The sequence below is a fragment of the Clarias gariepinus genome, chromosome 26 (assembly GCF_024256425.1).
Source record: "Clarias gariepinus isolate MV-2021 ecotype Netherlands chromosome 26, CGAR_prim_01v2, whole genome shotgun sequence".
Classification (NCBI taxonomy): domain Eukaryota; kingdom Metazoa; phylum Chordata; class Actinopteri; order Siluriformes; family Clariidae; genus Clarias; species Clarias gariepinus.
Window position 1 is genome coordinate 10,247,266 of NC_071125.1, and position 16,036 is coordinate 10,263,301.

The 16,036-nt window shown below is 38.4% G+C and overlaps 2 protein-coding genes across 2 annotated transcripts; one reads left to right on the top strand and one right to left on the bottom strand.

The window, feature by feature from the left end:
• Positions 1-279: 279 nt before the first annotated feature.
• pigm (phosphatidylinositol glycan anchor biosynthesis, class M) lies at positions 280-7,845 on the bottom strand. Its single transcript, XM_053487494.1, has 5 exons — positions 7,430-7,845; positions 5,716-6,242; positions 2,688-2,946; positions 975-1,076; positions 280-548 (listed from the first exon to the last, which is right to left on the bottom strand). Exons 1-5 carry the CDS (start codon positions 7,607-7,609, stop codon positions 366-368), a joined length of 1,251 nt encoding a protein of 416 aa, XP_053343469.1. The 5' UTR covers positions 7,610-7,845; the 3' UTR covers positions 280-365.
• A 578-nt stretch (positions 7,846-8,423) lies between these two features.
• mrpl17 (mitochondrial ribosomal protein L17) lies at positions 8,424-11,962 on the top strand. The gene is made up of 3 exons (XM_053488049.1): positions 8,424-8,821; positions 11,283-11,351; positions 11,468-11,962. Exons 1-3 carry the CDS (start codon positions 8,648-8,650, stop codon positions 11,723-11,725), a joined length of 501 nt encoding a protein of 166 aa, XP_053344024.1. The 5' UTR covers positions 8,424-8,647; the 3' UTR covers positions 11,726-11,962.
• Positions 11,963-16,036: the final 4,074 nt, after the last annotated feature.

Consider the following 16,036-nt stretch of genomic DNA (forward strand, 5'->3'; position numbering starts at 1 on the left):
AAAATAACTGACTGTATTTTATGAAACAGATTTTATGGAGCCAAGATGGCACAGATTTTCTTCTCCAATAACTAAACCAAGCATAAAAATCTGAATTTAAACAAACAGAAAGTCATCATTTGACACCTATTTGATACTAGCTTATAACACAATTAAACAAGAAACTGAGAAACTGCCTACCAATAAAATGACTGCTTTCTCATTTGGTTTAAGGCCATTTTGCCGGGCAGTAGAGACAAATGTAACAAAATGAACAGACGTTCAAAAACACTTTTGCTAAATTATTTGTTTATTCATTCATTCAGCTGTATTTCGTTACCTTGCACAGACATGTGCAGTGACAATAAAGTTGAATCCAATCTAATTTAATCCATTCTTTCTTTTATTTTCTTTCTTTGTTGACCCACTGTATTGGGTATATAATTGTTGATGATCTGGACCATTACCACTGAATTAATGATAAGGAACAGCAGGCCAGCAAGCCATATAAACACAAATGCATTGCGTCCTTCAAATTCCAAGTAGTAAGCCGGTGCCAACCACAAGCCCTTTGGAGATAAAGAAAAAAATCGTAAAACTCACATAAGGTATGAAAAAAAAAAACGGTCTTAATAGTGCACACAAATCACTTTCATTAATTGTGCATTATGGGAATTTTTTTTATAAAAACTAGTTTAAAGATATATAAATTAAAGTTACAGTCAGGATATTTACAAACAATTAAAAAACATAAATTAAACTATTTATTGGCTTTAATCCTAGTTTCTTGTATCTAGTAATCCTATTAAAATTTTGGACTGATGTAGAGAGTATACATATTGGCGTAATACTTTCAATCTGTATTGAAAATAACTGCTTCAAATTAAATGTAAAATGCCTGTTACTGCTTGGATTCTTAACAGTTTTTCTGAATCTGCTATTAGAATTTTTTTTTATAATTTTTTTTTATGTAAAGCATTAACCATTTTTCATACCTGGCCAGTAAACCACAACAGGAGTAGCCCAATCCCTTGCTTTATAGTGAGTCTCAGGTGTGGCAAGACCAGCGGCAGTAAACACAGGTACCAGAGGAAATACTGCAACAACACAATGGAGAGAAAACCTTCTATAAACATATTTAAGATAACAACAGAGAAATCTGTGTTAGATGGAAATAGGGAAATTCATGTATTATTTGATACATTGGTATATTTTTTTTACATTGAAGATTTACATTGGATACAGTTGATCGATCATGAATATACTGTAAAAATTGTTAATGCTCATTTAATGGCAAATATTAAGCATCACAGAGTTTTGACAGTTAGATACTTGAAAGAAAAACTAATAAACGGAAGATGATAACCAGCACCATGATGATATGCCTTATATGTGGGCCAAGTTATGCATCCCTACAGTATTTCAGACTCTTATGTCTGTCTGCCAAATTGCATTTCCAGGAAAGGATGACCCTGGTCACTGAAGCTTCCAGTAGGTACTCTAAAAGAGCTTCTGTGCAGAGATGGGAGAACCTGTCGGATGGACAACCATCTCTGCAGCACTCCATAAATTAGGCTTCATTGCAAAGTGGTGGGCGGCATGGTGGTCTAGTGGTCAGCACTGCCGCCTTGCACCTCCAGGGCCTGGGTTCGATTCCCGGCCAGGCTCGATTCCCGCCTCTGTGTGCATGGAGCTTGCAGGTGCTCCCTGTGCCTGGTGGGTTTACTCCGGGTACTCCCGTTTCCTCCCACAGTCCAAAAATATGCAGGTTAGGCTAATTGGCGTTCCCAAATTGCCCGTAGTGTGTTTATGTGTGTGCCCTGCGATGGATTGGCACCCTATCCAGGGAGTCCCCTGCCTTGCCCCCTAAGCCTCCTGGGATAGGCTCCAGGTCCCTGTGACCCTGAATACAGACGATGAGTGAGTGAGTGAAGAGTGGTAAGACAGAAGCCATTGCGAAGTAAAAGCAAATGGCAGTCTGCTTGGAATTTGCTAAACAGCATGTAAAAAGCTTAGGAAACAAGTGGAAAAGTTTTCTGGTCTGAAGAGATGAACACTGGACTCTCATCAAGCATTATGTCTAATGAAAAACAGGCATCGCACATCACCTGGCAAGTCATTCTGGTGAAACAGTAGTGTCAGCATCAGTTCACATTATCAGTTAATTTTCCACATAACGTCGACTCTAACCATACAGCCAAAACACTTCGAAAAAAATCCTGAATGTCCTTGAGCGGCCCAGGCAAAGCCCAGCCTTAAACTCCATTAAACATCTTTTAGGAGACCTGAAGATGGCAGCATATTTTCATTTTATTACAACGGACAATTAAGTTTAAACTAGTGGGTAAAATAGCATGGCATCTGCATACTTTCTGAATCCCATGTAAATTAATTTGAGAAATAATTGCTGGTCTAATTGTGGGTTTGTGTGAATTTTTTATCTTATAGCATCAACTTTTACACAAAAAAGGTTTGTCTCTGTATAAAGTTTTTTCCTTTTTTAAATGTCTGATTAATATATTTTGTGCATCGATCCATAAGAACTTGTTTTATGCTTAGAGCAGTCCGGGAGAATCAGTTTACGGAAATGTATTGTATAAGGGGCAGTCATACAAAATAATGAATTATACATTCTGTCACAAAGAGCGAAAGGAGAATTAAATATAACGCTCTGCAAAGTCACTGGGAAGTATAGCAGGATGTGTTACCTGCGAGGTGCAGACTTTGTTGAAGGTGACAAAAAGGGCTGTGTTGAGGAAGCAGCAGAGAGGCAAGTCAGCATAGAAGGCCAGAGAGGTAAAGAGCAACAGAATAACCTGGGGAAGGAAGGTCACTAAACCCAAAACAAAACTCCATTCACTCTCCACTGTTAAGTAAAACATGTAGAAGTATGGGGAAAAATTATGACGAATGTCCCGTCTTGTTAAGTGGTAGAGGTAGGTTTCTTGGAGGAAATTCCAGCCATACCTAAAAAAAAAAAATGAATAGAGAATTTACAGGATTTGATTAATCAGTTTTTAACAAACAACAACTGACATTATCTCTACAAAAAAAAGTGTTTTATATAAATACTGGGGTATTTATGATTAAATTATGTTTTCTTTTTTATCTCCCGAAATTTAGTTATATCCGATTCCCACCCATTACTAGACTCCTACTAGCTACTACTGCCAGTCAGAGAGGGCCAAAGACTATCATGTGTTTTCTCCGAACCATGTAGCGCAAGCCGACTGCATCTTTTCGAACTGCTCGCTTATGCACTGTTGGGGGCGGCGTAACACACTCGGAGGACAGCGCTACCCACTTGCATGAGCTTACACATGCCCATGTTTGGCTGTAGAGCCGTGATTGACATGAGAGCGAAGTGCCTTCCATCCCACCCTGCTGAGAGAGCTCGGCCAATCAGCTTTTCTCTAGTCCTCCAGCTGCGAGAGGCTACAGCATCACCCGGGAATCCAACTAGCGATCACCCGATGATACTGCGAGCATTCTATATCCTCTTGTGGATGCAGTACTAGAAAGCAGGGAGAGTAGCTGTCTGACAAAAACCCACATTCTAAACCAGTTACGTACCACTTTCAGCAAGAAAACACATCTTCTAACATTATGTCGGCTTAATCAACAACACATTTTCTCCTTAGCAGTTTCTTCCAAGTTGTTCAAAATTTCCTCTCAACTGTCTTGTCTCGATCTTTCATTTCTGCTAGTTACCATGAGTGCAATCTTCTTCCAGGTTCATGACTCACTTTGGTGCATTGTTTAGGGCAACCACGAACTACAAATCTAAACAGCCTCTAGCACAAGGCTGCGTTCAAAATCCTAAAAAAAAAAGAAAACACTATTTGTTGTATTCGGAACTAAGGATTTTACACCCTAAATAGTGCACTAGCTTTCCATTTTAAGATATTTGGGGTTTAACCCTGGAACAGTTCCTTAGTTAGCTAATGCTGTTCTTAAGTGGAATAAGTAGAATAAGTAGAAGAGACCAGTGTTGGGGGACGCTATTTTTTAAAGTAACTAATTACATTATGGTGAAGTACTAGTTAGCACTGTCGCCTTGCACCTCCAGGGTCCGGGTTTGATTCCCGGCCAGACTTGATTCCCGTCTCTGTGTGCATGGAGTTTAAATGTTCTCCCCTTGCTTGGTGGGTTTCCTCCGGGTTCTCCGGTTTACTCCCACAGTCCAAAGACCTGCAGGTTAGGCTAATTGGCGTTCCCAAATTGCCCGTAGTGTGTGAATGTCAGTGCGAGTGTGTATGTGTGTGCCCTGCGATGGATTGGCACCCTATCCAGGATGTACCACGCCTTGTGCCCTAAGTCTCCTAAGATAGGCTCCAGGTCCCCGCAACCCTAAATACAGGGTAAAGCGGTATAGAAGATGAGTGAGTGAGTGAGTGATTACATTACAAAACTAAATTTTTTTTCATTAAAAAGTAATCAGTTACATGACAGCGTTACTTTTTGATAAAAGTAACTAGTTTGAGTACAGTTTTCATTGCAGAAAATAAAACTCCTTTGTGATTCCTCATGCATTTTGTTTCAGTCAAGACCTTTATAATTATTCTACCATCATCACTCAGCGAAGTTTGGCCAATAATCTGTTAACTGCGAGTTTTGGCACTGTGATAGGTTTCCATCTTTCCTCGCGTCAGCCCTTGGATAGTCAAACCGCATAGGTGAGATGGGGTATAACAGCAGGAAAAACAGAGTGGGACGGGGGCTTGTAGGACAACTTTCACACACACACAATAACGGATTGGGAATGACTGCTGTCTGGCTCACGGATTGCATAAATTGTCTGAATAACGGTTTACATTTTTGAAAAAGTAACTAAATAACTGAGTATGTAAATGGCGGTCCTAACGCGTTTGATTACTCGCTACATCAAAAAAGTAATCAAAGTACTCTAACAACACTGGAGGAGACATAAAGAAAAATTTTGCAGATTTACAGAACTGTCCACCACCAACATGGTTTATTCTCCACACTATGGAATTAAAAACTTTTACTTTAGCATGACAGCTATGATAAATTTATATCCTTTTGTGCTCTTCTACAGCATTGACATTACCTATCACCTCCACAAAAAACAATTCTAAGTTAAAAGAATATAGTGTTGTGAGCTCTAACTTAAAAGTAAGCCAAAGCCAGACTGGCGACAACTTTGAGTGGTGCATGTGGCAAGGCACACTATCTAGACAAAAGTATCTGGACACCTGACCATCACACTCATGTTTTCTTTTCATTGGCCAAAAGGTTGGCTGAACATAATTATTTCAAACGTCTTTGTATGCTTTATCGATAAGATTTCTTTTTACTGAAACTAAGGAGCCCAAATATGTCCTAGAATGACAAATGCACACTCCACGCACGCAGACCAGATTCAAACCCCCAACTCTTAAGGTGAAAGGTGACAGTGCTAATCACTAACCCAACGTGTCGCCACTAGTAATTACCCTGAGATGTAAGAACAGGTTTAATGATATTTTTTTTCATTTGTATTGGCAATACTGTACTTCCGACTATAATGTCCCTTTAGTATTATTTGTGCTACTGACTAATGCTTTCTAACCTACACATAAAGAGAAATTTTACCCTAGAAATTGTGTACCTTTCAATCTTATTTTTCATATCAAACTATTAAGCAATGTTGCATCACCAGCCAATTTTTTTGCTCTGCTAAGATGCCCCAGTTGGCTATAGTCTTTACCCCCCACCAACCTTATTTTAACTTACATGTAATAGAAAATCAAAGTCAGTCCAAGAAACACAGCTCCTGCAATGACAGCAAATAGAGCCAGCTCGATGCTGAGAAGTCTTTGGATAACCCTAAAAACACCCCTGTTTCGTGTCATCAGTTCCTTGCGGTTTGATATATAGAGGGCGATGGGGAGGGCGTATATTACTGTATAGATTTTCATATGGACAGAGAGACCATAGAGAATCGCAGCTGTCAAATGTCTCTTTAGTTGTAAAGACAGGAGAGTAGACAGAACCAAAATGGCTAACAGTGCTTCAGCATTCCCACGCGTCGATACACCAATTGGTAAAGGATTCAGAAGCCAGAGAGCTGAGAAGCGGCATGCTGCATCCCTGGATAAACCTCGATGGGTCAATATGTGGTATAATAGGACACCGGAGAGGACATCACAAATCACAAAAAGCAACTTTCCAAAACAAGAGGTCAAGTAGATGCTAGGAGATAACATCCAGGCCAGAAGGGGTGTATACCGGTAGGTGGACCTGTTGTATGGAGACTCACCCTAAAAGAATAATAGCAAAATTAATATAATTAAAAGAATGTTTCAAAGCATTCAATTTCTATAACATAAGAATAACAAACAGAACTGTGCAAAATTTTTACAGATTAAAAAAATAAATACTGTAAAACATGAATGCTTTCAAAAATAGAAGAGTTTTTTTTTTTTTTTATCAATTAACAAAATGGAAAATAGATGAACATAAGAGAATTCCAAATCAAATCAGTTTTTGGTGTGACCAACATTTGCCTGCAAAACCAGAATTACCATCAATACTTTTAGGTACACTTGCACAGAGTTTTTGAAAGAACCAGCCAGGAAGGTTGTTCCAAACATCGACCAGAGACCTCCTGAGGATGTAATCTGCCTCAGATCCCTCTGTCCTTTCATTTAATCCCAGATAGTGATGTTGAGATTAGGGCCTAGTGGGGGTCAAACCAATTCCAGGACTCCTTGTTCTTTTCTACACTGAAAATAGTTCTTAATGACATTGGGTGTATGTTCAGGGTCGTTGTCCTGCTGTGGAATAGAATTCGACACCTCCCTGATGGTATTGCATGATGGATAAGTATCTGCTTGTATTTCTCAGCATTGAGGACGCCATTAATCTTGACCAGATCTCAAACTCCATTTGCAGAAATGCAGCGCCAAACTTGCAAGGAACCTTCACCATGCCTCACAGCTGAGTCACCTAGCCTTGTTCCCGCCTCAGAGGTATGGTTTATGGGCCATGATTCTTCCCTAAAGACCACTACTGGCCAGACTTGAGGTTTGACCTGTGACATGGAACTGTCTTCCAAAATCTCACCTTAGTAGCAGAGTTTGGCTGTTCCTCACCCGGTTTTAAGCCATCCACACAACTGTTTCTGTTTCAGTTGTGTCCGTGTTTCAAAGTACATAATCCAAAGCCTTTATAATAGCTCTACTTTGAGGTGCTGTTTGTTAATTGGTGATTTCTGAGGCTGGGAACTTTAAATAAACTTCTCCTCTGCAGCAGAGGTAAGTTTTGGTCTTGCTTTTCTCTGATGGTCTTCAAGAGAGACAGTTTCATCATGATGCTTGATGGATTTTGCAATTGCACTGAACTATACTGTTTTTACATGAACTATTCCAGAACAGCTGACTTTCGTGTCCTAAAATACCAACTGACGGTTACTGTTGGTTATCACTGTTCCTACAGAGAAACTCACCTGAGTTACTAGTCTGGCTCCGTCCATGAAGACGTGGAAGTCGATGTCAGTGTATTTGACCTCCATGATTTTGTCTTGATAAATCCCAAAGGCAACAAAAAATAAACGTACGACAAATGCGACGCCATGCAGCGTCCAAAAATTCATTAGATGGAATAAAAACATGCTGTCACGTGACATAATCTAACGCTTACTCTCTCTCTCTCTCTCTCATTCACACACACTATAAGTTAATAAAAACAATTAAAAGAAATTTGTGTTTATTTCAATGGCTCGCCTCGCCTTCGCCGCCAGTGGGCTCAGCTTTAAAATATCGACCAGATTCATGTTTAAGTAATCTATAAATAACTATATTTAAGTAAATGTAACAGATGCATTATAATCATTGTGTAAATTAACTTCCTGGTTAAGTTACTTCCTGATTTATGCCGGTTGTTTCTCTTTAGTTTTTCAAAATAAAAGTCATATATCGTTACTAAAAATAGGGATAGAATTCAATTCAAAGAAAAACAAATATTACATGTACTAAAGTTAAAACTAGGAACTAGGAAAAAAAAATTATGAAAATAAACCATAATGGTGCACTGGTACCATAGTGTATAATTGTAATTTTACGTTGAAAACATTTTTTTTTTTACACCCAACGAAAGTTGGATTAAAAAAAGTAACAGATAGGAATAAAAACAAATCACCAATGTTTTCACTTTGTGAGTGGGACACTATTGTAATAAAGGTAAAACATATTATGGGTGGCTGTGTTGTCAGTCAGAGAGGAACACTTCAACCAGTATATAACTGTGTAAGTTAACTTCAATAATTTAAAAGAAATAAGTATTGGGCAGATATATAAGTGCATTATTTATATGCTAAATAAAAACAGGGCAGATGAATAGAATAAAGATAAAAAATAGTCTTGACAGTGGTTCCCACAATCCAGACCAGTAGGTGGCGGTAAAACGCAAAACAGTTCCATGACACCCACCACCAAGTCGCAGAAAACGGTACGATGATGCGCATGCGCAGCGTAAAGAACGTGCATGTAATTCTGCTGTCACTGTAAAGCGCTTTAAATTAGTTATATTAAGTTTTATTAGCATTTACGTGGAAATATCGAATACGTATGTTTGACATTTGCCACATATGATTATATATCCATAGTTTAATCCAAATCTGCGAAGTGTTTCCTTGAGGTTTTGTCCTTCAAACTACCTTCCCGAAATGCGTCTCAGTGTTCGCGCGCTCATCTCGCACGGGCGCGTGGCCCGGCGGATTGGCCTCGGGCCGGAGTCACGGATCAACATTCTGCGGAACATCCTGACGGGTTTAGTGCGACATGAGAGGATCGAGACTACACGAGCCCGAGCCGACGAGGTTCGATTTTACGCTGAAAAGGTAAGAGCTCACGGGAATCACCTGGCACGATATAATCGATATAATATAATCACCAAACCTAGGTGCCGATTCGATTTGTATCGCGATTTAATCTTAAGTATCACGATTTCAGAAATATGCCGATTCGATATGCTATCGTACATTTCTTAAATATTTCTAAACTCGCAGTCTTCACTTAATCATCTGCAGTGAATCTTCAGTCCTCGTAGGGCTGCTTTCTGAGGACCGAACAGGTCCAATGGAGTATCAGGGCTATAGGGAGGACGCTTTGACAACACAAAGCAAAGTTTTTGCATTGTCATGCTCATTTTCTAATAATAACAAGTTTAGGCTTCAGCTCATAAGTATCTCACTGTAACAAGCCATACTGATTATTCAGACTTTTTCCTGATAATGTGTCAGTACTGGCCATTAAGAATTCCAGAAAACGATAAATTTTCCAGCTGATGGTTGGCATTTAAACTTTTTCTTGGTCGACTTTCATCTTCTTAGGAGTATCCGTCCAAATTTAGTTTGCAGAGATATCCAAACACTTCTGTTTATGCTCTTTCAGTGAATTATTTCAGGATCAGGTGCACCCTCAGAACACAAAAAACAAATCACTGCCTGCTGCTTTTCTTTCGGGCAAATTACAAGTTGGGCGTCCCATTCTGCTCGTACCGTAGTTACGAATGAACTGATGTAACACGTTTACACCTGCACCGCAGTAAATGGGAAGACTTGAACGGAAAGCGCTAATAAGACCGTGCGGCCAACAGGAGTTTTAACATAATCAGAGTGACTAACCCTCATGCATCATCTGTCAGAGAAAAACAACTTGGAAAACTGCTTCTCGTCTGTCTATGTTAACATGTTTTAGTTTTTTAATCAGTCTTTCAATAAACAGTGCTTCTCACCACTAACGAGCTCAGTCGGTTTCCACTAAGCCCTCAAAGTAAAAAACACCCTATGCTTCCAGGACAAACCTAATTATAAGAAACAAAGTAAAACTATAAACACAAGTGGTGCATTTCCGTTATGAAAATTATTATTGTCGACTGGACAAAGATGGAGGTCAATTAGTAGCATTTCTTCCGCAAATGCATTTAATCATGTAAAATAAAGCTTTGGAGAAACTGCTTTTAAGGTAATATATGTAAAGCTAGATAAATCATAATACATACTGTAGCTAAGAGTGTCAGTGATGGTCATTTGAAAAATTAAAAGGCGTTCAAAGATTTTTGACTGTTCTCGCAAATTAGTTGAAGTTAAAATTCATGAGTGTATAGAGTTAAAGGTCAGCTATCTAACTGGACAGGGAAAAGTTGTGACGCTATCTGTCAAGCTTAGGTAACAGCACATGCTACTTCAGATAGGTAAGAAGCACTGCTAACTCACAAGTAAATGGTACACTGAAAAAGAAAGACTATAGAGTTTTTTGTGTTCGTTTAATAAAACCTCAAGATGATATAGACAATATAAAGTTACAGACAACTTGTATGATTTTACTGGCAGAAAAAGGATTATTAATCCTCTTTCTGCTGTTTGATATTATATCACATCTGTTTTAATGAGATGTGATGCTTGCGCATGTTGCAGTGCAAACCCTAGTCCTAACTGTTTTCCTGCTTTCTCAAAACACAGTGTTGTTAGAAATGCCAATGAGTACCAATAATAAACACTACTAAGGTTGTGTAACCTGATTTGGAAATGTTAAGGTTCTTTGCACAACCAGGATGCATCCCAGGTGATCGGATCACAAGTAAACAATCATGACACACCTGGCATTATCAGTGCGTCTCCAGTGACAGCCTACGATTATATTTCGTACATTGTAATCTGCTTCTGTATTTAACTCGGTCACAGTGTCAATTGTGCTAACGAAAACTTCTAGACAAATGAGATGAGAAATGCCTACAATAAACAACCAAACAAAGTGGACGTTTTCTAGCCAGACTTTCTAACACACTTACTTTCTTTTTTATGGCTGTCTGTATCACAACATCTCCCAAGTGCGCTGTCCACTTGTGATCTGATCTCCCAGGACGCATGTTAGTCTCTGGAATGAAGATGGCCCAAGATATTATACGAGACCCGTAATCACTATACAGTCAAGCAGTTTTATATAAGCAAGCATGCTGTTATCCTGAATATCAGCAGGTGCAGATATTTTGTTCGGTAGCAGGATTGAAATTTCAAGTGTGATATTTCTTTTGTAAATAGTTTCCAAAGAAGAAACAGCTAAATGAATGAATTGCGACGAATGCAATGCACAGAATGACGGCTCATAGAAGCAACAGTTTCAGGCTAACAGATTATTAGTAGAGTAAAAATTATGTAACGAACACAGACATAGATTGATAAAAACTGTGATACTAAATATCAGCACATTTAGCTGTACAATAAATGTTTATGAGAGGAAACAATAAAAAATATTCTTTCTTTGTGGTTAATTGTATTTTCATTTTATCTGTCTTTCCAGTTAATTGATTATGCAAAAATTGGAGATACCAATAAGAAATCGATGGACATGGCAGAGTTCTGGTTAACGGTATGTACTGCTTGTTTATTTTTAATTTTAAAAAGTGTGAAAAGTGAAAAGTGAAAGTGTGATTTAATAACTGTAGTTATACATTGCTCTAATAAATTAAATGTCCTTTTTTCCAGGAAAAAGATCTGATTCCTAAGCTTTTTAAAGTACTTGCTCCAAGGTTTGCAAACCAGTCCGGTGGATATACACTGATGGCCCGTATTCCAAACAGGGAAAACCTGGACCGCGCTGCTATGGCTGTCCTCGAGTATAAAGGCAACCCATTCCCGCCCTTGTTTCCTGTTAAACGTGCACATGAACTGAACCTCATCAACCAACTTCTAAAAGGATACAGAGAAGAGAAAGCCATGTCTATTCAGAATAGGGGCTCATAGATTATTTTATCATTTACACTATTTTGTCTAACACCTTTTTTGTGGCAGAAATTGATGCATTAGACCTTTACATACAGACTTTTTTTTTTTGTACAAAAGTTTGGATATATCATGCCTTTATTTATTTGTGCATTTGTGTCATCTTGCAAACTTTGCAGTAAAATTAATTCATTGAGGGAAAAAAAAAAGAGTCTCTTATTGAGTCTTGCTAGACTTTTGTGCTGAATTTCATATATACCGTGTATGTGTGTTTTTATATATATATATATATATATATATATATATATACACACACACACATACATACACACTCACCTAAAAGATTATTAGGAACGCTATACTAATACAGTGTTTGATCCCCTTTCGCCTTCAGAACTGCCTTAATTCTACGTGGCATTGATTCAACAAGGTGCTGAAAGCATTCTCTAAAAACATTGGCAGGATAGCATCTTGCAGTTGACGGAGATTTGTGAAATGCACATCCAGGGCACAAAGCTCTCGTTCCACCACATCCCAAAGATGCTCTATTGGGTTGAGATCTGGTGACTGTGGGGGCCATTTTAGTACAGTGAACTCATTATGTTCAGGAAACCAATTTGAAATGATTCGAGCTTTGTGACATGGTGCATTATCCTGCTGGAAGTAGCCATCAGAGGATCGGTACATGGTGGTCATAAAGGGATGAACATGGTCAGAAACAATGCTCAGGTAGCCCGTGGCATTTAAACGATGCCCAACTGGCACTAAGGGGCCTAAAGTGTGCCAAGAAAACATCCCCCACACCATTACACCCTTACCACCAGCCTGCACAGTGGTAACAAGGCATGATGGATCCATGTTCTTATTCTGTTTATGCCAAATTCTGACTCTACCATTTGAACTCAGACCAGGCAACATTTTTCTAGTCTTCAACTGTCCAATTTTGGTGAGCTCGTGCAAATTGTAGCCTCTTTTTCCTATTTGTAGTGGAGATGAGTGGTACCCGGTGGGGTCTTCTGCTTCTGCTGTAGCCCATCCGCCTCAAGGTTGTGCGTGTTGTGGCTTCACAAATGCTTTGCTGCGTACCTCGGTTGTAACGAGTGGTTATTTCAGTCAAAGTTTCTCTTTTATCAGCTTGAATCAGTTGGCCCATTCTCCTCTGACCTCTAGCATCAACAAGGCATTTTCGCCCACAGGACTGCTGCATACTGGATGTTTTTCCCTTTTCACACCATTCTTTGTAAACCCTAGAAATGGTTGTGCGTTAAAATCCCAGTAACTAAGCAGATTGTAAAATACTCAGACCGGCCCGTCTGGCACCAACAACCATGCCACGCTCAAAATTGCTTAAATCACCTTTCTTTCCCATTCTGACATTCAGTTTGGAGTTCAGGAGATTGTCTTGACCAGGACCACACCCCTAAATGCATTGAAGCAACTGCCATGTGATTGGTTGATTAGATAATTGCATTAATGAGAAATTGAACAGGTGTTCCTAATAATCCTTTAGGTGAGTATATATATATACATACATACATATATATATATAATTTGCATTTAAATAATCAAACAATTTAATTGGATATTAAAGTAATTGTTTGTGTACACTAATCATCAGCCATAACATTAAATTTACCTGCCTAATATTGTGTAGCTCACCCCACCCTTGTGTACCCAAATCAGCCCTGACTAAACAAGACGAAGGTGTTCTGTGGTATCTGACAAGAAGACGTTACCAGCTGATCCATGTCTATTCACATCATATTTTTTTATTTTTTTGCTCTGCTCTGAATCAATTGAGTTTGTAAATGTTTAGTATTTTCTACTACACATGTGTGACTAAACAATCACCAGGCTAGCCTTTTTTCCCAACATACTGTACATCAGTGAGTCTTGGGCTCCCATGACCCTGTTGCAAGTTCACGGGTTGTCCTTCATTGGACAACTTTCGGTATGTACTAGCCTCTAAATACTAAGACACCTCTCAAGATCTGCTGTGTGCAGTTGCTCTGACCTAGTCATCACAATTTGGCCTTTATTAAAGTTTCTCCTGTGCTTGCCTGGTTGTCCTGCTTCCAGCACATCAAATGAGAACTAGAATAAGAACTAGAAATGTACAGTCCTTTGGGACACATTACTTAACTAAACTTGATGTATTGATTCTGTGTTACACAAAGACTGTAAAAATTAGGCAAAAGCTCTATAAATAGAATACAAATAAAAGCAATAAAACCTTTGACGATACATAATATACCTTTACATATGTATTTAACTGCAGACTGTTTAACAAACTGCTAAATTTATCTTATGTTAATAAAGGATAAATAATACAAAAAACTAGCACCTAGTGATAAACACCCTAGACAAATCAATGCAGCATCAGGAGGAAACTTCATTATTTCATGAAAACTGCTGCTCTAATGAGCCTTAGACATCCACCTCTGTTTTGAGAAGGATTTTCCACTTGAAGGCAAAATTGGCACTGATTTATTTTTTTATTGTATTTATTTATTAGAGAGTGACATGGTTACTACTAAAACTGGTTTACTCACAGGTTAATTGTCTGATGACTTCAGACTACCCTGTTTTAGAGCCATGGGTGCATAAGGGTAAGAAGGGAGGCACATGACGCGTGTCATGATGATGTACCCATCGTCCCTCTAGTCAGTGTTATGATCTGGTGTTGGTTTAGTGGATCAAGTCTTGAGGTCACCTGAATATACTGCATGATGCGCAAACATCTACCAGAACTCACACTGTGAAAGAGTGGTTCAAGTAGCACAAGGAATTGTTTTCACACATGAACTGGCCACCACACTGTCCGATTGAATTAAATTAGAAAAAGCTTTACAGGATTTAAAATATATACTCAAACATACTAATTTACCATAAATCTCTATGTCCATAAGTCCCCCCTTTTTCTAATATAAATCTTTTCACGAAAGGCTTGGTTAAAAAAAATTATGAGTTTTCAGCCAAGACTTAAACAACGAGAGTGGAAGGCTATTTCTTGAATTTAGGATTTAGGAAAAAGATCTGCTCCCTCCTGTAGCTGCATAAAACTCTAGCAGTTCACTCAGGTACCGGGGCACGAGACCATTTAGTGCTTAATAGGCCAAAAGCAGTATTTTTTAATCAGTGTAACATTTCACTTATAATGTAAGCTGTGGAAAGGTTTTGACATTTGCTACTAAATTTTAAAAAGTCACAGTACATAGTTGTATTTTTCTTTTTTAACAAAAGTTGGTCAAGGCCGGCAGAGGGAGAAGGGAGAGAAGAAACGAGGATTCTGAAACTGACCATCGCAATCAATTGAAAACACCTACTGCCTTCGGACCAACCGGTAAACCGAACTCTCCACCATGGTATTTAAACCAAGAGATCGTGACAATCGACTATATGATGGTGGTTTTATTGTGCTTTATATGTTGGGTGTTATTATAATAAATAGGTGTAACGCAATTTAAAGGTTACAACGTTTTCGTCCTTTTTGTTTACTTCTTTCAGAGATTTATGTTATTTTGCGGCGAGTTACTGCCGCGAAGAATCATGGGAAGATATGTTTTTGCAAACGTTTTTAAAAGATTATTGGACTTATTCTTGTTATCGACGCTTGACTGTTGAATTTTTTTTATAATGAATATAAGCAATTTAAATAGAAAACGCACAACGGTAAAACATAAGAATAGTACGTGACGAATATCAACACGCATATTATTACGTTCTGCACCTACGTCATTTTACCACGCCCACAGACACACACCATGGCTGGCGCTTTTTAAATTAGAATGATAGGGAACGAGCGTTTTTGGTCCGTTTTAAATGAGTGTACTTCACTTTATGTGTATGTTAGTGTTTTTTCGCGTTGTGTGGTATTTATTTGCTAAATATAACGTTTTTTAAAACCTTAATCTTTACAAAGACTTATAGTAGAAGCAGACATACGTCATTAACCATTTTGCCTCACATTGTGCTTAATACTCTTACCCCTACTAAATGTACTTGAGTTTTTGCACTACTGAACCACAGTCCATTAGAGAAGCAGAGAGATAAGCCCAAGCCATGACCCTAACAATCTTACTGTATATGTTAATGACTTTCTTTTTCCACATATCAGCATCACATGGATAAAGATTAACCTCTGTATCCTTCTTCATCTCAGTTTTAGGCTGCTCTTTGGTTTTCACATTTGTTTATCATTTCCAAATGTAAATTATGTTAATGTGCATAAATGATGGCCTAAAAACAAAGCTACTTTGTGACCAGCCTAAAAACAATAACTGCATATCCCTGTGTATAAATATATCCAGGATTATTAAGCAATAAATGATG

What these genes read in the sequence shown, in the direction of transcription:
- pigm (XM_053487494.1), bottom strand. Translation starts at nt 7,609, where the DNA reads ATGTCACGTGACAGCATGTTTTTATTCCATCTAATGAATTTTTGGACG. An exon ending in ACTTTGATTTTCTATTACAT is followed by an intron (nt 2,947 to 5,715) that starts GTAAGTTAAAAT and finishes TTTTTTTTTTAG; the next exon opens with GTATGGCTGGAATTTCCTCC. An exon ending in ACAAAGTCTGCACCTCGCAG is followed by an intron (nt 1,077 to 2,687) that starts GTAACACATCCT and finishes GTGTTGTTGCAG; the next exon opens with TATTTCCTCTGGTACCTGTG.
- mrpl17 (XM_053488049.1), top strand. Translation starts at nt 8,648, where the DNA reads ATGCGTCTCAGTGTTCGCGCGCTCATCTCGCACGGGCGCGTGGCCCGG. An exon ending in TTCGATTTTACGCTGAAAAG is followed by an intron (nt 8,822 to 11,282) that starts GTAAGAGCTCAC and finishes CTGTCTTTCCAG; the next exon opens with TTAATTGATTATGCAAAAAT. An exon ending in TGGCAGAGTTCTGGTTAACG is followed by an intron (nt 11,352 to 11,467) that starts GTATGTACTGCT and finishes CCTTTTTTCCAG; the next exon opens with GAAAAAGATCTGATTCCTAA.